At 40.3% G+C, this 25,483-nt stretch overlaps 1 protein-coding gene across 1 annotated transcript; it reads left to right on the top strand.

Annotated features, from left to right (window-relative positions):
* Positions 1 to 1,189: 1,189 nt before the first annotated feature.
* On the top strand, positions 1,190 to 25,483 carry LOC114154401 (A disintegrin and metalloproteinase with thrombospondin motifs 12-like). Its single transcript, XM_028033460.1, has 24 exons — positions 1,190 to 1,596; positions 1,677 to 2,041; positions 8,638 to 8,815; positions 8,966 to 9,174; positions 9,276 to 9,359; positions 9,870 to 9,994; positions 10,102 to 10,251; positions 11,085 to 11,228; positions 11,701 to 11,845; positions 11,930 to 12,022; positions 12,145 to 12,290; positions 12,372 to 12,541; positions 13,386 to 13,519; positions 13,670 to 13,790; positions 15,576 to 15,820; positions 17,177 to 17,318; positions 17,395 to 17,521; positions 18,166 to 18,376; positions 18,507 to 19,625; positions 20,388 to 20,540; positions 20,725 to 20,901; positions 21,428 to 21,574; positions 21,647 to 21,800; positions 22,408 to 25,483. Exons 1-24 carry the CDS (start codon positions 1,485 to 1,487, stop codon positions 22,533 to 22,535), a joined length of 4,779 nt encoding a protein of 1,592 aa, XP_027889261.1. The 5' UTR covers positions 1,190 to 1,484; the 3' UTR covers positions 22,536 to 25,483.

The following is a 25,483-nucleotide window of genomic DNA, read 5'->3' as shown; positions in this document are numbered from 1 at the left end:
ATGCAGGAGGCAGTGTGTCATGTCTGTGGCTTTTGAGCCACAAATAAATCACACAAGCTGACCTACAGCAGTATGAGTATTGAAGGGGATTACAGCCTTCAGACAGTACAACTGAACAAAGCCTTTAATTCAGTTCAATTCAGATTACGTTTATAGTGCCAATCCAAAGCACTATAAATGTGCTTTATAGTGCTTTGGATTGATGCACTATGAATCCAAATTTTTTGTCACATTTTTTTAGACAAAAAATTAAATTTGTATACAGAAACATAGAAGCGTGATTCCAATGCTGCAAACAGACTCAAATGCATTTGCATACTTTCCAGTTCAATCCTAGTCATAAAGCAGCAAGTAAGTTTGGTTAATTTAGCAAATTACTAAAAAGATTCATATCACAGAACTTTAGGCCGAATGAATTGAGCCACTTATTTTGCAGCAAGTCCTCCTCCCAAACAAGCTTGTTGCTACAGTGGACAATCGCTCACTTTTAACTCTACAATAATCCCTCATACTTAGCATGCATTTAGCAACAGTGAAGAGAACTCCTCTTCAACAAGAAATCTCCAACAGGACCTGATTCAGCACGAATATCTGCAACCACCAACTGAGGGTTTGAGATGACAGAGGACACATTTTTTTTCTTTCTTTTTTTTATCTGGAACAATCAATTTTGCTAGTTTATATCAGGAAATAAATAAATGTCTCATAGAACTATTGAGAACATGCATTCGGCAAGGCTTCTCAAGCCAATACTGAAACTTGTACTCAAGAAATGTTTGTGCTAGAATTTCAAAATGCATGTGTTTGCACAGGTTGTGCCTTATGAACCTTATGTAACAATGGAAGAAAATCCCCCCAAGCAAATATAAAAAGCCTTTAGCTTGGTGTGAAAATGTTTACAAGCTGTGATACATGTCAAATATTTCAGGATTTACTAGTGTTGACAAAGCATGATGCTCGGATTTTAGTGTATTATAAAAGAATTTTAACATATTTTTAATCTTGTATTCTCTCTCTGCATAGTTTCAAGTTAGCGCTCTTTAAGGCAATTTAAATAAAACTTAAAATCTGCATGTTGCACGTTGGCGCCTTAATGATCCAACTCATTTGCTTGAGCGTTGACACGTGTTGAAGATGCGCTGCTGCATCAACAGACATGTCCCGACAGGAGGGAAGAAGCAGACCTGGTCCATTCAAACGAGGGAACCCTCTTCCTCTGCTTCCCCCACGCCCCTGTGAGGAAAGTAGATACTCCTCCTCCTCCTCCTCCGTCCTCCACCAAGAAGGGAGCTTTCTCTCCCCTAAAACCCCGATCGGGCTGCCAGTCCTCCTCGGAGCGTGTCCCTCTCCACAACCGGAATCTGAGCCTGTTCATGTCATGACCCGGAGCAGTGCAGGATCGAAGAGGTCGACTCCTCCAACTAGCCTGGCTCTCCGATGCAGATGACTCTTCTCCTGGGTTTCCACTTTGGTTCTTATGAAATATGCTATGTTCGCTGGAGTGCTCGCTTCTCTTTCGGCTGCACTTTGTTTTCATGTTGGCAGCGGGCCACGATGAGCTATCTGCCAGACTCCTCTCCCTCTCCAACGAGCAAGGTCAGTGTGGTTGCATGGAAGCAACTTTTTGTGCAAATCTCTGCAGAGTGCATTCAACAGTTTACTTTACTATTCTATAGGTCATTTGTCCCAGTCTGGCTCGGATCCATCCATCGTCCATCCCGTGAGAATCAGCGCTGACGGTGAGTTTGTCTCCCACTCCGTGTCTCACCATTTCAAGACCGGGAGATCCAGGCGTGCACTGCGGTCCCTTTCTCCAGAGGGACAGGTCTACTACAAGCTCAACTACAATGGTCGAGCCTTAATGTTCAATTTGACCAAAAACCACCACCTGCTGTCAACCGAATACGTCCTGGAGAGGAGGAATGGCAGTGCCAGCAGGGCTGAGCCTGTCCTGTCTGAGGGGAACTCCTGCCACCTTCTTGGCACGGTGGAAGCCCCTGATGTTAAAGGAACGGCTGCCATCAGCACCTGCAAAGGACTGGTAGGAAGTCCTTTTGTTTTACTGACTATATAGGACAAAAAATAGTTTATTTTAAGCCCAGTTTCATTCATCAGAGGAAAAAATGTGGTCTAGTTAGTTTTATTCAAATAGAAAATATTTAACACAGGTACAGCTAGCTGATATCTGATTACAGAAGTGTCCGGACTGCAGTCAGAACTTGTCAATTGAAGTTTTAAAACAGTGTTGCCTGTTTTAAATGATTGATGTTGTTGGTTCAGGTTCCATTTTGTAACCATAAAAAGCTGCAGTTGCCTTTTTTCAACCAGTTGATAAGCAGTGTGCAGCCAAAGGTAGGTTATAATGAGTGCTGCACTGCTATATGTGCCCCACTGGTGCACTTTTGGCATGTAATTAAAAGGACTTTAAATTGTAGAAATAGTGTGATGTCCCAAAGCAAGATAAGTTGTTTTGAATGATTCTCAAATAGAAAAGGGTGCACTGCCCCTTTAGGTCGGGGGTCAGTCTGTGCCCCAAGCAGATGAGAAGATCAAGTATCTTGATATGCCTAAGGTGACTTGTTCACAAGTGATGATGGCATGGACTAGGAGGTGGACAAATGGATTGGGATTTTGTCTGCAGTAATGCAGGCACTACTCTGGACTGTGGTGGTAAAGAAAGAATCTAGTAAAAAAATAAAACAATTTATGGACCCATTAAAGTACCTGAAGCAGACCCAGAATGCAGCAAAGGAATGGTAATTTCTTTAGGCTTACCCAGAATCAGCCAGAATAAGGGGTGTGTTGGTTCTCCTCCTGAACTTGTTACCTCTGTGACCTGATCTTGGCTCACTGGAAGAAAATTGATGGGTTGGAGGAACATATGATGAGAAATGTTGGAGGTTTTGGACATGTCACTTTTTAAAACCCAGCATTCCTTGTTGCAAGTAACCAGCTCACACCTACTCTAAGCAGATATGTGCCCCAGGCAGCCAGCAGACTCCTCTATCTGACAGTGTTGTATTTGTTGGTTTGCTCTTCAAAGCCTTCCTGACACTATTTGCAGAAGGTCTGTTCTGCAGACTCACTGACTGCTGCTGCTTCACATCTTTTCCTTTTCACCGGCACCCTTTAGCGTTCATACACTCTTATTGCCGCTGTCTGTACTTGCAGAATGTCTTCATGAACTCCATCTGAGCATGCAGTGTCTCTTTGTTCTGTGCTTGGAATAGGGCTTCTGTAACAGCTTCTGGCATATTTTATTGCATGGAAAATAAGGTGTGACAGAAACCCAGGAAAACCTGCGTCTTTCACATGGAAAAAGAAGCAGGTTACTTACTTTGGCTGTAGTGTTTCTACTCAGATGAAAAAGCCAGCTGGACAGCAGATTACTAGGAATAATATTCCATAAAACGTTGACAGGAATCACAAGATAGATTTATGTATCAAATATACTTTGTAAAACCTTTACTCACCATGAGTGCTCATGAATACTCACTATGAAGAGCGTGAATGAAGAACATGAACATTTGGTTTGTGGGAAAAAGTGATGTTCTAACTTCTCATATTGAAGTGTGCCTTAGTGTGTGAGTGTATTGCTCTATTGTGTCACAACATGAATTCCTCTTCCAAGTACTTCTCAGTTACTTACGCTTGTGTAAATTGTGTTATGTCTCCCTGACTTGTATTTCTTAATTTGTCACACATGACTCATAATGAGACTGAAATGCTGACAAGAGCCTGGAAAATTTATATCTTTGACCCATTTTTCATCTTCCTCCAAGGAAAAGGATTCCTTACGTAATGTTAAATTTGGCCTCTCTGGTCTTGCAGTGTTTAAAGTACTCTTTGTACAAAACCGAATGTTCTTGTTGTCATCCTTAACCTGCTGCAGGTTGATGTATTGCACTGTACAGAACTGTGGGTAAAAGTTTATAGCAGCTGAAAGCACACAGAAACCATCAAACACCAAGACTCAGCCAGACAGATGTGAGAGAAAAGTCCTGCCAGCGGCAAGGAGGCCATTCAACCTCATGAGTCAGAGAAACTGGATACATGGAAATGGGGATCTTTACTTATCTGGCACTGGGTAGACATTTATGATGACAAGTAAAAGAACAATGACACATATCACAGTAATTTAGGATTTTTCTTTATTCCACTTTTTTAAAATTCAAGTTGTTCTAATAGTCGAGTTGTCAGCTTCTACAGTGAGCTCTTTAAGTTATTGTTTTTGTTTTATAGAGAATTACAATGACACTTCCTGTCTACAGTCTAGTGTGTCACTGTTAGACAAGAGGGAACAATAAAGACCAGCGATGCACCAATCAGTGAGCCAGATTTACCTTGGTCAGCTCTGACCGCTGAACTGTGGGTCAAACATAAATTAGTTTTTCTGCTCATAAAAGGTGATTAATTATCAGCTTACTTATGTTGTGCATTACAATTTCTGTTCATCATATTATTAAGGTTTTCTTATATCTAGTTGCTGTAAACCTGGAAAGACATCTATCAGGAAGATGAGAAAATAATGCTCTACTGAATTCTAGCAAACAGCTACAATGGTCACAACACATTTGCTCAACAAAGAAAAGAGAAGTTGACTGTAAAAAAATAATATAATTTCCTCTCTCTACCCCCCCAAAAATGACATTTGCAGAAACCTCATATATTGTATGTTTACCATGAAGAATGGTTGCTCTGCAGCTGCTGACTAACCAGCAAAAGAATTATATATATTTTTTACTGATTTCAACATGTGTATCTTTGTCAGTATTGGGAAAAAAAGTGCAAACGTCATGAACAAACAACCCAAACTAATTTGCTGTTTATTCTCAGGACTGTGACCTCTTTCAATCACACATGACCTAAACTGAAGTTTGAACCAGTGAGCAGACTGAAGAAAATACAGTCTGTCTTTTGGAGTAGTACCTTCTCACATTCAGTTCCTCTGGGTAATAATGAATGTTTGAAAATGCCTGCAATGTATAAAGCTGGCAACATAACTGGATCACGGTTCCTTAGTGGTGTGAAGCCACATCATAGCCCAAGCTACTATATTAACACCTCTACAGTACATCCTGTCATTTTACATACATCCTGCGTCTGGCTGGAGACTTAATTGCTCTGCAGTTCAAACGGACAAAGATTTACTGCTGCTAACTCAGCTATACTTACTCTAAAACTGTGTGTATTTGCATCATGCAGGTCCCCCTTACTCTTGCTGAACACTTGAACCACATTGTTGAACTGAGAATAAGCTAATCTGTTTTTAGCTGCTTTTGTTGGGAACTCAAAGGAGTATTTTTTCATGCCCACAGGCAATGCACAAGGCAAGTACATGCAAGCTCAGACTTATTAAACATTATTTCCCTCACCTAAATGAAAGATTCTCTGCATTTATGCAAATGAAAAATGCCAGCCAGGTTTTTGACCTCCAAAAATTATCTCCCCCCCCCCCTTAATTATACTTTGAACTTAGAGGAATGCAGAGGCAAATTTGCTGGGTGCAGCCCTTAATCTACCTTCAATAAGTGCAAGTTTGTGCTTCATCATGTTACAGTAAAGAGCACCATCAGCCCCCACCTCTCCTTGTGTCCCATTTAATCTCTACTGAAGACACAGTTTGCATTACGGCAGCCACTCTATTTCAGGTCCACTCGGCCAATTCTAGCCCACAGAAGCAGGAAACAGGGGTAAAGCAGTTCCACATGGCTGGTGTATTTAGAGCACAGATCCATGTTATGGTAACCTCCTATGGCTCTGGCATCTCACACCCAAACAGCATGCTTCCTTTCAGGTCAGAGGAAAGGGATTAATGAACAGAGGTTGGAAAGGGGAAAGTGAAATCCTGTCCAAGTTGACAGAACATTCAGGATTCTGAGTTGCAGCGAAGCATTTCTCCATGTATGGTGAAACAGAAAATAAAGACTTTGCTAACATGGCTTCAGGTTGTCTGTGCATGAAGATCAGAAAGATCACAAAGGATCTGTGTACAGTATAGTAATTTAAAGATCACCATTAACACTATAAACACCCAGTGCAGGCAGAGTGACTATGCCTGGATGTTTCATGCACATCATGCAGAAGAGCAGTCTGACTTCTTAATGTGTCTCTTTGTAGCATTCCTTACTGGTTGCTCTGCAGACCACCACCTGCCTTTGTCTGCTGGGACTCAGGGAGCAGGACCAGGAGATGATCACAGTCACTGCCAAACAAGGGTTCAGGTCTGAAATAAAGTTTTAAAAAAGTTTAAAGCAAGATTATTAGAAAATCTTCTGGACTTAACGACTCTTCCATATGTAATTAGGAAATGGAGTCCAGGGAAAACTATTAATGCAATTAATGCACAAATGTATGACTGTCCACTTCAATCAGCAGGTGTTAATTAGTGAAGTAGTCAAGAGGCTCATGACACCTTTGGAGGAGGTGTAGAGATTCAAAGTTCATCTTGTGTTGACTAGAAAACTATAAGTAATGCACACTAGAAATCTGGCCTCTACAGGAGAGTGGTGAAAAAAGTCATTGTTGAAAGAAAGTTAAAGAAATCCAACATGTTGGGTACACATGCAAACATTGAAATTGGTTGGAAATGGGCCAGAAATCACAATGTATCGCAGCTTAAACCACAACAAAAATCTGTGGTAATATGTAAAAATCAATGTTAAGATGTTCTCCTTCTACACTCTGAGCTTGATCTTTTTTCAAAAGAAGAATGTGCAGAAATTTCAGTTTCTAGATTTCTAGATGTGTAAAGCTGGTAAAGACACAACCCAAACTGTAACTGCAGCGAAATCTGGTTCTACTAATGATTGCGGTGGGGCTAAATGTAACTGCATGCCGCATTTTTTAGATTACATTTTCATAATAATTGGGAAGCCCTTTTTCCTTGTATTTCCACTTGACAATTCTTCTCTTTGTGTCCGTGTGTAAGTCTATAACATAAAATACACTGTTGTAATGCAGTTTATATTATTCACATGACTTCCAATAATATTTTGTCGGGTGTTCAGCCCATACAGCTGAGATAAGACTATCTGTTATTACTGTCACACAGAGTGTTTGGGCGAGATATAGAGGAACTGCTCAGTCAGCTGAGCATTTGCTGCACAGAGCCTGTGGGAAACTTTTCCTACTGAGTGTAGACATATCAGCCAGCATGCTTTGGAGATGAGTCCACCACAACTGTGGGATGTTTGGCTGAAGGCCCACACTCTGAGTTGCTGCTGAAGAAACCATGCTTCAGCATTAATATTATTATAGAAAAATAACCTAAACCTCCAGCATAAACAGACATTTTTCATCGGCTTTGTGTTTTTGAGTGAAAACACTACAGAGCAGTTCAGCTGCATCCAGCAGAGCATCTGTTACAGTACATGTGGAAACCTACATTTTTGGATTTAGTGTAGCAGATGGAGAAATCTTTTCATTCCAAAGGGAGTGTCGACTTCTAGTTTCTGAACTCTGTGAACACAGCAGTGGGATACAGAGTCATAGCTGTACAGACTGCTGAAGGAGCATCCTCCCATTTCTTTTGCCTCTTCTTCCAAGAAACATGTATAACTTTTAAAATGACCTAGAAAGCTGAGCAGTGCTGGAACAGCTGGTTAGACAAGGAGCAAGAAAACAAGTCCAAGAAGTTTATGACATTAAAAAATAGAATTATTTGGCTTTCATCTTTGTTGATGAAGACTTTCTTCTCTCTGTTGATTTTCTCATTAAGAATTATTAATTGTTTCTTTTTCCAGTAGGATTAAAAAAAAGTGGATGGTCTAGCACTGCAGGAGGGGACCTGTCATTGTTTTTGAGTTCTTAAACAGTTGAAACACAAATTTTACGTCAATTCCTGGTCATTTCCATCTGATCTGCTGGAGAAGTTTTAAAATTTCAGCCATTACCTGAACTTCCATGGAAATTCACATTTACGTGGATACCTTTCATGCAATGCAAAACATAAAAGAAAACTTAAACTCAAACCCCAAATGATCATAACAGTGGCTATTTCTAAGGATGTTTCAATGAGCTGCTATGTTCTTGTTGTCAACGTATGAGGATCAGAGCACACCTGCCTCATTTGCCATGTCATGTACTCTTTCCTTTTTTGAAGTGTGGCTAAAAGAAATGGGCCGCTATGTCGAATCAATTTCTTCATGTTATTGTTTGTTTGCAGGAGTAATTTGTGTCTCTGTTTAAATAGCCTCTACCTGTAAGAACATGTACAACATACTTTCGAAGGAGTTGTTGCATTGTTGCCCGAGGAGAAGAAAAAGGTTCATATTCTGATCTGCTGGCTAATGACAGATTTCAGCCAGATGGAAATAATGTGGGCTGGTTGTTTCTACAGGTTTTTAAGATGGGGATCATCTGCCCTCCTGGCTTTCAGTGAAACTTTGTAGTTGATGATGATTTGTTTGGCATCTCTACCAGAGTTCTGCATCAGTGTATGAAAATGAGACTTTGACGCAGGTTTTTCTCTAGTCCTTTTGTTAAACAGTTGAACATGCTCCAAAAAGAGCTATTTAAGCATTGCTTGCTTTGCACATTGGGATATGTGAGTCATCTCAATGAATGATCTGAGCCCAAGCTTGCCACGCTGTCGTGGTTTTTCTTCTTTTTTTTTTTTTTTTTCTCTTGCTGCAGAGAGGATTCTTTTCCCTGCCGGAGGGGCATTTCTTCATCGAACCTGCCCAGAAATTGCCCAGTGATCCTGCAGGGACTCCAGAACCACACCTTGTCTATCCAAGATCTACTGAGGAAAAGCACAGACAAAAACGCAGCCTGGAGTCCAAACACACTCCCAGCCCCTGTGGAGTTCAAGGTGTGTCCTTTCACTCAATGTGTGAATATACAACTGCAGGTGTGTGTGAAATTGTAAATGAGTTTTCTTCCTTTTTTGTGCTCACCCTGCACCTGAGTCAACCTAGGATAAGTGTGCTCTAAGCTATGTGTTTCATTATGCGTACTTTAGATGCTCCAAGTGACTCTCACCAGGTGGAAAAAGAGAGGGAGGAATGGGAAAGGGAGCAGCAGAGGGGGGAGGCTCAGTCTCAGTCCCGCTCGCAGCGCTCAGTCAGCCGAGAGCGATGGGTGGAGACCATGGTGGTGGCTGACTCCAAACTCATCGAATACCATGGCAGCGACAATGTTGAGTCCTATATTTTCACCATCATGAACATGGTAAAGAACTTTTTTTTTCTTCCGTTTAAGCTGATTACATGTTTTGCATGACTGCACAGGCTGGTATTTTTTAACGTCACGGATAATTTTTATGCTGACAGGTTGCTGGAATATTTCATGATGCCAGTATTGGAAATGCCATCCATGTCATCTTGGTGCGCCTCATTCTGCTTCAAGGAGAAGAGGTAAAAATAATCCAAAGTTTTCCAAATACTCCACTATGCTTTTGTGATTTTTTTGATAAGTGCTTACATTATTAAGCAAGAGGACTTTATGTCACGTGCTTAACTCTAGTTCACTCATCACTGAGTGTAATACTTTAAAAGAGAGAGGGCAGGTGGCCCGCTCCTTGAAGACCTGCTGAAACAACCATCCAAAAGGGAGTAATGTGCAGCAAAACAGCAGAGGGTTGGGGACAAATAATAGATATGTACAAAATCACAGACAACGTATTTATTGGGATTTATTGTTGATTGATGGATGGATGAATTTTCTTTGACATTTAATAAATAATGATTTTATTAAACTTTGCCTGTGTGAACTGAGCTGTGAGTAGTATTGTCAAAAATGTTGACAATACTAAATAAATAATGTGTAAATAATCCTTTGGCTTTTCTTGTTACTTACAAATGGAAAACGTCAAAAAGAGTTTAAAATGTGGTGATTTGTTGGTCAAACTCTCGTCTTTGCTGCAGAAAGGATTGAAGATTGCTCACCATGCAGACACTACTCTGTCCAGTTTCTGTGCGTGGCAGAAAAACCTGAATCCACAGAGTGACACTCACCCAGCTCACCACGATCTGGCTGTTCTGATCACAAGGCAAGGGTCAGAAGTCTTGCCTTTAAGTCACAGTGGCTCTGTACATGTTCCCTATGTGAAGTGAGGTGGTATGTGTAATAATTTTTCACATTTGTTTCCCTCTAAAGGAAAGATATTTGTGCAGGAATGAACCAGCCATGTGAGACTCTGGGTCTCTCTCATCTATCTGGGATGTGTCAACCCCACCGCAGCTGCAACATCAACGAGGATTCAGGACTGCCTGTCGCCTTCACTGTTGCTCATGAAATGGGCCACAGGTAGTGCAATTTTAATGCCTGTAAAGTACCAAACAGAGAATCATCACAAGAAAAAAGTACCAATATGTAGTTAACAGTATTTTTTCACTAGACATGAAGGCATGGATAAACAAGAGTGCTGTACGCTGTTTTTTTTTCTAAAGGATGATTCCCAGTTAGAAAGTCAGCTTATTGACAGATAATTGTTAGGATGTACAATAAATAAATGAGAAAAAGAGAAAAAGACTTCTCATTAATCAAATTGCTGAAAAATATAACATTTATGTAGTATAACAATAAATTTGAGAAAACAAAGATTACATGTGGACTTTCTCAAGACAATATTCCCAGGCCAGTTTTATTTTACATCCAAATGATTCTCATACTGCTGAAAATTAAGCATTACAATATCATTGGGACTATAACTAAAAATTAGGGCACCATTTATGAACAGCTCACTGAAAAACCTAAAATGTGCAGAAAATGTTGTCTCCTTTAAATTTGGACTTGAAACAGTACTTTCCCATTAAAGGAGAAAGTTAATTTCTGTCGTATCTTAGAACTCTACTTGTTTTAAAATTGCATGAATATTTCTTTCTTTGCATTTGTTCCTCTGATCCTATAAATATATTTCTTGTTTTGAATATAGTTCTCCACTCATTGTCCTTAGTTTTCCTATAAATCAGTCCAAATTAAAGCTCTGTCCATTATTAGATTTGTCTTGTCTTACATAAGCTTCCTGGTATACTCTGTAATGAGATCATTGCCACATAAATACGGTAAACAAACAAAGCCTTTGTATAAAAGCCTTTGCAGTCTTCATTTAAGTTGTGTTAATTTGTGATTCATTGCAGTTTTGGGATTCATCATGACGGCCAAGGGAATGACTGTGAGGTCGGAACAAAACACCCGTTCATAATGTCAAGACAACTGATGTATGACAGTTCGCCTCTTACTTGGTCGTCCTGCTCCAAAGAGTACATCACACGCTTCCTCGAGTAAGGCAGAATCAGAACTTCATTATTCTAAAACCACTCACTTAGAAGTGCTGACAAGAATTTATTTATTTTCTTTTCATTTTCCTTCTTGTGGGGCAAGTAAATTTTCTGAAGAAGCATTTACGTCTCTTACTGGGTCCATAGTACTCCTGGATGACCTGAATGTGTTGGTGCTGATATTGTATGCATGATGGAAGTCAAGCCATAAAAACACAACTTTATGGCATTTGAGACGAGAAAGAAGAACAAACAAAATGACGATGATTACAGGGGACACGGGAGAATAAAACTCTAGAATTCTTTAGAAGAATTGTGCTAAAGATGAAGTAGATGATTAAATCTTAGAATATGTTTTTCCAGCTTCAGCATAGTCAGATGAGAAGGTTTGTGGGCATATTTGTATGTGCAGAGATCATTTACTTCTTCTCCCAAACAAAATGACTGACCTCATATTCATTTTTATTCGCCTTAGTCGTGGCTGGGGTTTCTGTTTGGATGACCGTCCTTCCAAGAGAGACCTGACTACACCTCTGGCCCGTCTTGGCGTCCGCTACACCACCCATCATCAGTGCCAGCTCCAGTACGGTCCAAATGCTACTTTCTGTCCAGAGGTGGATGTAAGTCTTGCTCAAATTAAACTATACATTAAATTCTTCAGAAAACAGACGTTACTGATGTTGATTTTTGCCTTTTTATTTCAGAATGTTTGCCAGATTCTTTGGTGTTCAGTGAATGGTAGCTGTAGATCCAAATTGGACTCGCCTATAGATGGTACTCGCTGTGGACCAGACAAGGTAAACGGCGTTATAAGCTTAGCTATGCCAGGGTTTCATTTACAAGTGGAGGGGGTAGTTGACCTCTCAAAAACACCTCAAGTGATTTTAAATAATCTTGGTATTATTTTTTTCTTACTTAGTGGTGCATTTCTGGAGAGTGTGTAATTGTGGGTAAACTGCCAGAGACTGTGAATGGAGGCTGGGGGCCTTGGGGTAAATGGTCCTACTGCTCCAGGACTTGTGGAACTGGAGTTCAGTCTGCAGAGAGGGAATGTAACAATCCCAAGTAAGTACTTACTCTGGACCTCCTTTTTTTTCTTTAATCCTTTGTTGTGTGGTTGATTCAAAATATACTGTTGTCCAACAGACCTGAATTTGGAGGAAAGTATTGCACTGGAGAAAGGAAGCGTTACCGGACCTGCAACACCAAACCTTGTCAGAATGAGAAGCCGTCCTTCAGAGGGATGCTGTGCAGTGAGTTTGACACAGTGCCGTATCACAACCAGCTCTACCAGTGGATCCCAGTTGTTAACCCATGTAAGTGATGAAACCCTCAAACAGACTGGGTATTTTATTTTATTTTATTTTTTACATTTTCTGTTTCATAACGTAATTCAACAATAGATGCAGTTCTTATATTAATCAATAGGGGGCAACATTAACCCTTGAAAGTTTGTCATTCAAGCGGCATCTGCACTCCAATTCTGTTGGGTTTTTATGGCAGTTTGTCGATATGAAATGGTTATCATAGTCGTTGTCAATTTATACAAAACAAATTCAATTTTAGCAGTATTATCAGATGAGTTTTTCATGTCAGCTGTTTAATAAGAGATGGAAAATAAAGCTGGATTACTTTAATTTCGGGTAATTATGTTTTAGTCTCTCAACATTTCTTTGGAATTAAATCTTACTTGTTTACTATTTTGGGGGGTGAAGACCAGAAAAACCAAATTGAGTAAACCTATATTATACATAAATTTACAGTTATATCTATTAAACCATGGATGTCCAGCTTCGGTCCTTGAGGGTCAGTGTCCTGTCAGTTTTAGATGCGTCTTTTCCTGGAGAGGACTGTTAACAAATCATCATTTAATTCACCAGTGTTGAACCAAAGAGGGAACTCAAACAGGCAGGATATCGGCCCCTGAGGACTGACTTTGGACATCACCGTATTAATCTATTGGACAGTTAAATAATTTTATGTTTCACATTATGCCTTGTAGTGCAATTTTAAAGTTTATCTCTATACATACAGTAATTTGTATGGCATAAAATTATAGTGATAATAACAGTAGCAATAAATGATAATAAGTAAAAGTAATGAGGAAAAAAGTCAACAAATAAATTAACCTGATTAATTTTCTTTTATGCTCATCCTCAGTAAATCCCTGCGAACTTCACTGCCGACCAGTTAGTGACTATTTTTCGGAGAAGATGCTTGATGCGGTGACCGACGGGACCCCGTGCTTCATGAACAACAAGTCCAGAAACATCTGTGTTAACGGAGTGTGCAAGGTAGTGTGCCTGGGTAAGAGACCAGTAGGCACTGGGAGGGTTATATTGGAGCGGGATAATGACACACTGCAGAGTAACTACACACTGACAGAGGGAGAAGATCCTCTGTGGAAACTTCCACTGTGCTGTGATTTGTGTGTTTGTGTGTAGGAGGTTGGCTGTGACTTTGGTATTGACTCAAACGCAGTGGAGGATCGCTGTGGGGTCTGTCTGGGCGACGGCACAAGCTGTGAGACGGTTTATAAGACATATGATGAACAAGAAGGTTTTGGTGAGTGAAACGCCAATCGCAGTGCTTTGCAAAATTATTCATGCCCCTTGAACTTTTTTGTATTTTGTCAGGTTACAAGATTCTTTTATTAGGATTTAAGGGTTAGGGCTAGGGTAGAAAATCCAGATAAAGTAGAGCATTGTAGAGTCAAAGAAAAAGTATACAGAAATGGTAGAAAAATATAAAAAGTTGTTTTCAGATTTGTATTTACCCCCCTTTGCTTTGATACAAATAAATAAAATGAAATGCAATCAATTGTCTTCAGATATCTCCTAAATCATTTTCAGTATGGATGCAGCTGTCAGAGAATATTAGTGGACAAATACTCATAAAGACCAAAGAACACAGCAGACAAATCATGTAGAAAGTCATGGAGCATCTTAAAATAGCAGCCTGCTATTAGACAATACCTCAAGCTTATGGTGGTCAGTGGGCCAGGTGGTGCCGATTCGATGGGTGAATGACTGAGCCAAAGGGCTTTGGAGTCCTCTGACTTAAAACGCTACACAAATGTAGGCGATTTACCTACATATCAATCGCCACGGTAAAACGTTGGGGTAGCAGCATTATGCTGTGATGATTCATTTCTTCAGCTATGACAATTTCGGCAAAAGACTTGAGAGTAGGTGAATGTTCACATTTCAGCAGGACAAGCCCCACTGCTACTAATCTGACTGAGCTTGTAGAGATAGATGGCTCAGTATAGTCAGACAATGCCTTAAAATACAGCCATCTCTACAAGGTGATGATTTGTTTTTGTATGGAAAAGTTTTTTCCATATATAATTTCCCTTTTACATCATAATTATGCACTACTTTGTTTTGGCCTATCACTTAAAATCAAAATAAAACATATTCAAGTTTGCGATCGCAACATGGCAAAATGTGTTGTGTGAACATTTTGGCCAGGTGCTGTATCCAACTGAGGGAGTCTGTATGATTATAAAATTATTAACGCAAAGCAGACAGACTGCTAATGAGAAAAAGCTTTGATGGACCTACTAAGATGAGTGTGAAAAAGCACAGAATTTAAATTTATGTCTCCAGGCACATAAGTCATTTCAGGGCAGTGCATCAGCATTCTACAGTTCCTTATTGCCATGGCAGCAACCTCGTCCACACTTTGCAGCTGTTTGTCCCGTTGTGCTGAGATGTAAGTGTGCATGCATGCAAGCCCATGTTTGTCTGAAGATACACATCTTTGTCTGGTTTTATTGCACTTGGACAAGCACCCGCTAAATCAACATACCGTGAAGACAGATTCATAGTGAAAGAGGCCCTAAAACAATAAAAACTCTCCTCCTTCCCGCCTTCCTCCCTGCAATCTCTCTTTCTTTCTGTGTGTGTGTTTGCTGCACGTTGCATCCCTTCCAGATAACCGGCCCAGATGTGTGAGACTTCAAAAGGCTCACACCGAGGGCAAGCATCCCCCCCACCTCCTTTTACAAACACACACACACACGCACACCCACACCTTCCCACAAACATCATTAAACTGCACAGACCCACTCATTGCTGCTTTCGTCCTCCCCCAAACCACCCACCTCCCATCCCCACGCAATAAAAAACAGAGACAGGGCAGTGCACCCCCACCTCCAGCCCACCCCCTCTGTGCCGAATAAGCACACATTCAGTCACACATGCCAGGCATCCATGCACACCGAGCCCACCCGGGTTAAACATCAGAGAGAAGGTGTCTGAAAGTCTGGGTGTGAGCGTGGCAGCTGCCATGGTGGGCCATCCCATTACCTCAGTGCGACTCTGATTCCCCTCCCGACTCTCCCAGGGTACGTGGACATGGGGGTGATACCAGAGGGCGCCCGGGACATTCTGGTGAGGGAAGCCGAGGAGGCAGGAAACTTCCTGGCCCTCAGAAGTGTGGGGTCAGGCGAGTACTTCCTCAACGGGAACTTCATCATCCAGTGGAACGGCGAGTACGAGGCAGGTGGGACGACGTTCTACTATGAGCGCAGTGGAGACATGGAGAACCTCACTGCACCTGGACCTACCAAGCAGCCAGTCTTGCTCCAGGTAGGTTGTCCCTTTCATAGGAGTGAATGAAAACAACTGTTTTTTTCAGTTGTTCAGAAGTTTTAGTATAATCAGCGTTGTGCCACTTCATCCGTAAAAAGAGTCCTGTTTATAGAGGATAAAACTGAATTAATTTGTATTTGTAGTTCACTTTCTAATCAAACTGAATTGAGTCCCACCACAAAATAGTCCTTGGTCATTAATTTTTATTAAATAAAATGAAGGAAAACACAATCAGTGCTGTGAAAAAGCATTTATCCCCTTTACAGATTTCTTCTGTGTATTTATTTTTTGTATCGGTCTAGATCACACCAATTTTAATTTCAGATAAATATAACCACATTAAATACAAAAAAAAAAGTAATTACTGCCTAATTATCATAACTGTCTGTGACATACTCACTTACCAGGTTTGCAATACCTGGCAGTGAGTTTTTAACATGGATTTGGGTTAATTTTGGCCAATTTTTCACTAAATTAAAGAGGTTTTTGAGCATGAATGGCCTGTTCAGGGCCAAAATGAATCAATCAGACTGGGCTTTGACTAGACCACTACACAATCCTTTTTTTTTTTTTTTTTGTCGTTGAGAGATGAACTTGCTGGTTTGCTTTAGGTGATTTGTTCTGGTAAATGATCCAATTCCACAGGGTTGCAAAGTGATAGCAGAATATTCCTTTTCAGGTTTTTCTGATTGAAAGTCAGTAGGGTCCTGACGGAGCCCACACCATCATACCACCACCACCATGTTTTTCTATTAGTTTGATTATCTTTTTCTGAAATGACACATGCCACAGATGTAAAACAGATGTTTGCCTTGTCAGTTCAAAGAATATGTTCACAAAAGTCTTGTTGATCATTGTGTTTTTAGAAGCTGTGAGAGGAGTCTTCTGTGTTTTTTTTTTAACTTTTTTTTATTGATTAGTTTTATCTTCTCTCAATCAATGCCATTTTTGGTTCTTACTCATTGCATGAACAGTGACCATACCCAAAACAAACATTGTTTCAGATGTTGTTCTTGATTCCGGTGTGACCTGAATGAGTCATTGGTGACATTTTGATGTTCCATATTTGTTTTTCTCATTTGTGGATAAAAGCTCTTACTGTGATTTCCTGGAGAGCCAAAGCCATAAAAATAGCATTTGTAACACTTTCCGGATTGATACATTTCAGTGACTTTTTCTCATCTGCTCTTCAATGAGGTTGTCATATTATTCCCATTCATTTGAATATTTGAAACACAGAAGTGTGACAAGAAAGTAAAAACAGAAATCTATAAGCGTCCAAATTAAAGCTCTAATGAAAAATCAGTTGGAGAAGAATGTGAATTATTTGATTGCATTATGTTTTTTTTATAGTTGTTGTTTCAGGAGAAGAATCCAGGTATAAAGATAGAATACACCGTCAAGAAGACAAAATTTATAGAAAATGAGGTCCCTGATCCCACTTACAGCTGGAGACACGGAGCCTGGACCGACTGCAGCACCACCTGTGGCCTAGGTTTGGCTCATTTTGAAACATCTTGCTTTTGTTTTGCTAATAAAATATACTAAATTAGAAATGATTTTGTCCTTAGGAGAGCAGCACCAGCCAGTGCTGTGCTTTGAAACAGATGTGGGCGTCGTGGACGAGTCTCTGTGTGGCCCAGATAGCCGTCCAGAGGACCGACACCGCAAATGTAAAAATATGGAATGTCCTGCAAGGTGTGTAGTCTCTGACATCCTCACACTACTTTGTAGATTTTCTGCAGTTAAAATCAACCATTTTTGTTGCATAACCAAGATTTCAACTTTTACCTGTGAATAGCAACCATAACAGTTTCACAACTCAAAGGTCTATGTTGATATAAACGTTTATATTTTCTGTAGTTTAGGGTATACAATATATATACAGTACAGACCAAATGTTTGGACACAACTGTGTGTCCAAACTTTTGGTCTGTATTCAATACAGACCAAAAGTTTGGAAACACTTTCTCATTGAATTCAATGAGAAGGTGTTTTCCAAACTTTTGGTCTGTACTGTATATATATATATATATATATATATATAATGTCCAAAAAATGATAGCTACTTTGTACATTTTCTCTGTTTTTTAAGCTAATCATAACAATTATTTAGGAACATAAATAATTTTTTTATTTAAAATTTCAGATTCTTTAATGAGGCACCATGTATACAAACTAAAAGTTAAAATCTTTTCAGCATTATTGACAACATTTTGTTTGTGCAAAGAAGAACATTACAAACAATACTTGTACATGCTTATTTTCTAAAAAGATAATTTGAGCTCCATATGATTGGTAAGAATATTTTTTCTTACCTTGTTCTGTCCTCTGGCTCTTAGGTGGTGGGTTGGTGGTTGGCAGCATTGTACAGAAACCTGTGGATCAACAGGATTGAGGAAGAGAACCGTTCTTTGTGTCCGCACTGTTTCAGGGGAGGAGAGAGTACTCCACCCTGTGGAATGCAAGCATCTGCTTAAACCAAAACCTGTGGTGCCGTGCAACAGAGATGTGCCATGTGGGCAGGAATGGGCTATTGGCAACTGGGAGGAAGTAAGCCTTTTTTAAGGGTAGCTTGTCTTCTTCTGGGTAGCCGCTTGTTTCTTAACCTCAGTTTTACCAATAAAAGACTTTCACTGCAAGAATCTCCACCAGCTTGATATTGTTTTCATTGTGCTTTTAGTGCCCCGTCACATGTGGAGGAGGAGTTCGCTCACGCACCGTGTCTTGCACATTGGTGCCAAAGAAGAGCTGTGACCTCTCGACCAAACCCAGGTCCAAATCACTGTGTGCTTTGCAGAGCTGCCCAAACTCAAGTCTTCACAGACGACCTGGGCTTCCCCCTGTGTATCGCCGCATTTACCCAAATAAAACTCCCTCTACTAAACATCCTGGCTCAACATCATTCTCACCTATAAGCTCCACAGCTGTGCCTACAACAACCACCAAAGAAACTACAACTGCCACCACAAAATCCACTTTAAGCCCTCAAGTTGCATTTACTGAAATTATAGTCTCAGAGGATCATGACTTTAGTGTTCTGATGAGGAAAATGAAAAATGCAAAGAGGAAAGTTTATCCTAATAAATCAAGTTCCGCTAATAAAGAAAAGAAAACAAGTGTTGGAGAGGAGGAAAATGTAGACACAGAGGAGGGAAGTACGGAGGATGGGGTCCTGTACTCCCCAGGATATGATTACATCGTTGAGGACAAGACGAAACAAGAAGAGAAAATTATTGACCTGGACTTTTTCACCACTGTAACGTCTCTAACGACTCGTCTTCAGACAACCACACCAAAACCACAAGCACGTCCTCTTACCAAGCATATAACTAGAATGCCACCCACAACTGCTTTGCCATTCTCTCTTACCAGTACTGACACATGTTCAAGGACAACCCACCACTTACCCAACATCAACACCACCTCAAATATTAAATCATACCGCCCATGGACACAACGTGCTCCTCTAACCACTCCCATGTATAAGTTTGGCCCGGGTCTTTCAAAAACTATCTTCAAAACAATGCAAGTTCCTGTAACAACTGTAAGAAAACCATCCACCACTGCAGCTCCACCTCATGTGACATTAATGAACCTGAAGAGCTTCCCTGCAACAACCAAGAAAAACACTCAAACTGTTCATGCTAAAAAACCACTCAGGTCCAAAGGAAGCCACTTCAAGAGCCAAAACCAGCAACCAAGGAGTCAGCAGAGCAGTTCCACGAGTGACCAAAGAAAACTGATGGCCAGAGAACCACTTAGCATGGATGTATTTTGGGTTGTTGGAAACTGGAGTGAGGTGTGTAAAGATATATTTCAAACTATTTGTCTCGGTCTGCAAAACATCGTTCCAGTAAACGTTTACATTAAAGATATTTTCATGATGCTACCCTGAACATCTATCCACTGAAACTTAATTATCCTACACCCTCAAGATGTATTCTTCTCACTCTGTTTTTGCATATAACCTAAAGCAGATTTAAAATTCACACAGTTTAATTAACAGAAAGTATAAACTGTAGAGAAATTTAAACTGTGATGAAAAATAGTGACACATAAAATACTGCTAAGAAAATTAAACCAATCGACAATGCTTAGCATCTTACCTTAAAAAAACTTCACACTGAATGAAAAGTACCATTTCTGCAGCAGAAATATTTTCAGGCATACATTTCTACTTTGTTAAATGTTTTTATCCTGGTAGATCCACCAAAATTCCACCAAAAATCTACAACAGTTCTTGGAAATGTTCCTTAAGTGGAATTGGAAGAACTTTCCAGAGTAAAGACATTACAAAATAAAAAAAGATATTAAAGCAGATCAAGTAGCTTTCAGTACACTAGTTTGTGGGCCAACCCAACATATAATGGCACATTCATGTTCATGCCATTAAATAATTATAGACTAAAAAGAAGGATGTCCAAAGATCTAATATGTTCCATTAAAATGTATGATTGATGTTTTTATTTCCACAGAAACACTGACATTAAGTGTAATGCTTTAATGTTGTGCTAAGCATGAACATATTATTTTTTTAAAGATGATACTCATTTCTGTCCAGTGCTCAACAACATGTGGGATTGGAGCTCTATGGAGAACCGTGGTGTGCAATTCAGAGAATGATGAGGACTGTGCCAACATGAAGAGACCTGAGCCTGCACGAACATGTCATCTGCAACCATGCGCTACCTGGCAAACTGGCAGCTGGAGCAAGGTCAGCAACTTTAGATGTCAGGAAACTGATAGTCACACAGTTTACTTGTTAATTACAATTAATACTAGAATACATCAATTATTAATTATTCTCTGTCACTGAAGAAATACAAAAAACTGTCTTGTCTCTGTTTTAACTCGCATAGTTTTGTTCGGCGCTTGTTATGTTGGAATTCTCTCCACAGTGTCCGGAAAGCTGTGGGTCTGTGAGAAGGAGGCACCGTGACGTTCAGTGTGTTGATTCTCAGAGTAAACGTCCACTCAGACCTTTCCACTGTCAGATTGTGTCCAGCAGACCCCTAAGCGCCCTGGGTTGCCCCCAAAAGCCCTGTATGAACTGGACTGTGTCACCCTGGGGACTGGTAGGACAATCATACATTCATTTTGTATGTTATTAAACATAGCAGGGCATATTTAGGCACATTATCTATGCTGCTTATGCTTGTAGACATTGCGTTTTTATTTATTTTGGCGTTAAAGTGACTATCTGAAATATTTTTTTATCCTTGATTAACTCTGAGGTAAGAGTTTCATGAGTTTGAAATCCTATTAGCTCCCCGTGAAAACATTATCCCCACAGTGAAATACGGTGCAGCATCAAGCTGTGGAGATAATTTTCTTCAGGGGAGGGACAGAGAAGCTGGTCAAATAAACAGGACAATCAAAGAAAACCTGCTAAGAGACTGTAAAGCACTTAAAATTGTGGCAGAGTTCCACAATTTAGCACTACAGCAAACCCAAACATACACCCAGAGCTACAACACAATGGTTTAGATCAAAGAATATCCTTGTGTTACTGTCAACAATTTTGCAATGCTTTCTGTGTGAGCAAGGGGTCTGTTTGGAGAAACAATCTAAAAATAAAGCAGTAATGCTTGCTGTCCCCAGTGCTCTGGCAGCTGTGGTGAAGGCATTAGGGAGCGACTGGTGTACTGCCCCGAACCTCATCGCTGCAGCCCCACGTCCAGGCCAAACGACACTGAACTGTGCAGTCTAAAGCCTTGCATGCACTGGAAAACCGAAGACTGGGGGGAGGTCAGTCTCTGCTGACCCACAATTAAGGTTTAGATGTTTGATTTTTTTCTTACTTACTACTCTTATTTCTAGTGCTCTGTGAGCTGTGGAGAGGGTCAACAGCAGCGCGCAGTCAACTGCTTGAGCGATCAGGATTTGGCCGTTTTGCCAAACCGCTTTTGTGAGAAGATTTCTAAACCAGAAACACTCAGGAAATGCAACATGCAGGAATGCAAGAAAAACTCAGGTTTGTATGCGTGAGCGTGTTCCTGTGCTCCTCTGGTGGTGAAAGAGCTTGATTGGAAAAGCAGATTGTGTTCTCACACCCATTGTGCATGCACACATTCACACCTCAATTTCACATTGTGAAGGTAACAATTCTCCAAAGCCGGCGTTTAGTGCTGATAAAACTTTAGTGACATGCTTTATTTTATACCTTTGGTCTAACTACAGCTAATCAGTGCCAAGGAAATTAAGACACGTCTGTATCGACTGCTGTGCAAATGCAGGTGATACTATATCAAGTAGCATTGGACTTGTACTGTAGGTATTGTGCTGTACAAAAATCAGCAAATATGCAGAGCATCACGGTACACTTTCAGAGAAGACCAGGAGACACGAGGTTCTGAATGAAAAATGGTATGATCAACTTCTTTAATTCAAACTGCTTACTAATCTTTGTTTATCATTAGAGATTCACTGAGAAATCAGCTGATAACCAGACCTGGCCAATTTTAGCTTCATCAGGCCGCGACCCGTCGGCCCGATTGTGTGGTTACATTCCTTTCCTTATGTCAGGGCAAATTTGTTCATGTATTGGACGTCAGGTTTTGTTTTGGTTTCTGTCTGTTCAGTTTGCAGAAAAAACACCATGTCCTCCCGCTTCTGTGACAAGCTGAAGCTGTTGGGTCGCTGTATGCTTCGGTCGGTTCAAAGACAGTGTTGCTTCACCTGCAGGGCGCTACCAAGACTGGACTCATAATGACTGCAACACAACCTACCCTCTGTTCATGAAATACTGGTACGAAACAACCGCCATCCACAGACTGAGAAACCACGGTGCTAATGGCAACTTCAGCAAGCCAAACTGACTGTCTCAGTGGTCACTGCATTTCTTTTGTTGTTTTTTTTCTACCATGTTCAGTTCTTCTTAATTTACTGTAGTAAAACTTTTGGATCAAAACCAGATAATACAAAAAGCCAAAGTGCTTGCAAAACTTCAGAAATATATTTGAGCATGAGACCAGGGGAAAATGAGATTATGCATAGGCATGGACTGGTATAACAATCTCACAAAATAAACTACACAAGTTTATATTTACACAAAAATCAAAAGGTAGAACATAATTTAGGTTTGTTAATTTCTTCTTCTAACAATAGAAAATAAGCTGATTTTGGTTGGTTAATTAGTCAGGGCATCTGATCATGTAGCCAGCCTGCAGTCAGATTCTTAACAAAGATGCTGCTCATAGCTAGCCAACGGTAGCTTCAAAACAGCATTACTTACTAAAAGTAAAACTGTTCCTTCCTGAAAGGTGTGTAGAAAATGCCCACAGTGACAATAAAAACATACAGCCACCTGGGCCAATCCCAAGGTGTCTCCAGGCCTGCTAGGAAACATGGTACTTCTAGTGTGTCCTGGGTCTTCCTCTGGGTCTCATCCCACTGAGCTGTGCCCAGAATACCTCACCAGGGAGTCATCCAGGTGCAAGAAGTCACCTCAACTGGATCCATTTGATGTGGTAGAGCAGCAGCTCTACTCTGAATTCCTCTTAGCTGACCATACCCAGACCTTGTTTTGGCTGTTTGTATCTGGGTTCTCATTCTTTCACTACCCAGAGCTTGTGATCACAGATCAGGGTAGGAATATCCATCTACTGGTAAATTGAGGCTCAGCTCTCTTTTCACCAGGACAGACCAGTAAAGGACTTGCATCACTGCAGACGCGTCACTAATCCTGCCGTGAAAAGTTTTTCACAACAGCATAAATTTCCCAGCTGTCAAATGTATCCTTTCTTGTTTGTACAGAAAAGTGTACCAGCTTTCTTTCGGTTAGCTGAGTATTTGTGTGTAGAAACAATTGGGCTTCTTTATGCTCCATGCAGCCAGAAAAAATGTTGGCAACTCTTGCGCTTCCTCTGGCCAATAAAATGGTTCTAAGTGGCAGGAACAACATTTGAAGTATTATAAACAGTAACTTTTTATAACCTTGGAAGGCCTCAATACAGACAGCCGGCCCATGCCTCATTATGTGTTAACATGCATTTCTGGGTCAAAGGTGCTTTAACAGCTTAATAAAGGTGCTTTTAAAATTAGGCTGCTGATGATTCACAACTAATACCTAATGTTTTTTAATGAACTGGTAAAAACAGAATGTACATTAAGATTTTCTGTCATTCCAACATTGTTTGGATGGATGTCAGCATTTTTTAACACTTGGATTAGTTTTTGTTATGTTTTGTTTTTCTCAGAGCCAGCACTGACTGTGTGTTTATATAAAACTTTTTATAGGCCTTTTTTTTTTCTAATTGTCAAAGATTAATAAATCAGCTGCAGAATGCAACAATCTCCTCTCAGACTTGTTGTACCCTTTTAAAACTAAGACAGAGGTGTTGCAGGTCATCCCTCTCAGGTCCCTCTTAAGATGGCACTTGTGATTATGTGAAATTACCAAGTTGTACATCTTCAGTTCCTTTCCTTCGCTGCTCTTTGTTTCTTTCACTTCAAGTTGTGAGTGAAAGAGGCTTGGACAAACATGAGGCAAGATGAGAAAACGTCATTGTTCACACTGTGTCCCATCTCCACTCATACACTTCTTTGCCAAAATTGTTCTCTTGTCTGTCTTCACACTTATAAACTTGAGTCACATCCCACTCCAAATCCAAAAGGTTTAAAATGATGTCAGTTACAACTTTAATTCTGAAAAGGCTTTCCACAAGGTCTAGGAGTGTTCACAGAGCACATTCTTTTGGTCAGGCACTTTCGTAACTAGTCAGTACCACAGTGGTCTGCACTGTGGTACTGACTTGATCTGTTGGGTTAAGATCAGTTCCATGTGCATGTTCCTCATTTAGCTCACTTATCTGTGTCTTTACAGAGTTTGCTTTGTCATGTTGGTACAAAAAGGACCCATTTCTAGAAAGTACGGAGCATTGCCCAAAAATTCCTTTGTATGTTGAAGCATTAAGAGTTCCTTGCCTTTGGAGCTAAGAGCTCAAACCTCAATTCTGAAAAAAAAAAATCCTCTTAGTCACACTTTGCAAAATACACTCAAGCAAATACCGTTCTCTTGGCTAGACTCACCAGTTGGCTTGCTCAACAAAGAGGCATGGTTTGTCACTTCAAAGAATGATTTTTTTTTTATACTGCTTTACACCTCTGCACCTGGCACTGTACTTTGCATTTGGTGATGTAACTCTTGGCTGCAGCTGCTCGCCCATGAAAACTCATTCCATGAAGCCAATCTGAAGGCTTCATGAAGTCTGGAGGACTGCAGCTGCTGACTGCTCCAAGTTGGTAACCTCTGCAAACTCTGCAAATTATCATCCACTGACCCCACTCTGATTGTTTTTGTGTGACCTACCACTTTGTAGCTGAGTTGTTGTCATTCCCAATTTGTGAAAATACCATTAACAGTTGACTATAGTGAATTTATGGGAGGAAACACAGGTGTAATCCTCTTGAGATTCTGTGGAGGAATTCACTGAACTCCTTAGAGCGACCCATTTCACAAATGTTTGTAGTCTACATGCCAAGGTGCTGGATTTTATTCACCTGGAACATTAAACTTAATGATTTGGATGGGCAAGCAATTACTTTTGGCAATAGAGTGTATTCGTTTTGCATGTCTTCATTGATAACTGTGATGATAAGGTTTGACATAACACTTTTTGTAAATGAAATACATGAAATAAACTTTTTTTAAAATAA

This window comes from Xiphophorus couchianus, chromosome 12, assembly GCF_001444195.1.
Source record: "Xiphophorus couchianus chromosome 12, X_couchianus-1.0, whole genome shotgun sequence".
Classification (NCBI taxonomy): domain Eukaryota; kingdom Metazoa; phylum Chordata; class Actinopteri; order Cyprinodontiformes; family Poeciliidae; genus Xiphophorus; species Xiphophorus couchianus.
Note: the sequence above shows the minus strand (reverse complement) of the source record. Positions and strands in the feature narration are given on the sequence as shown.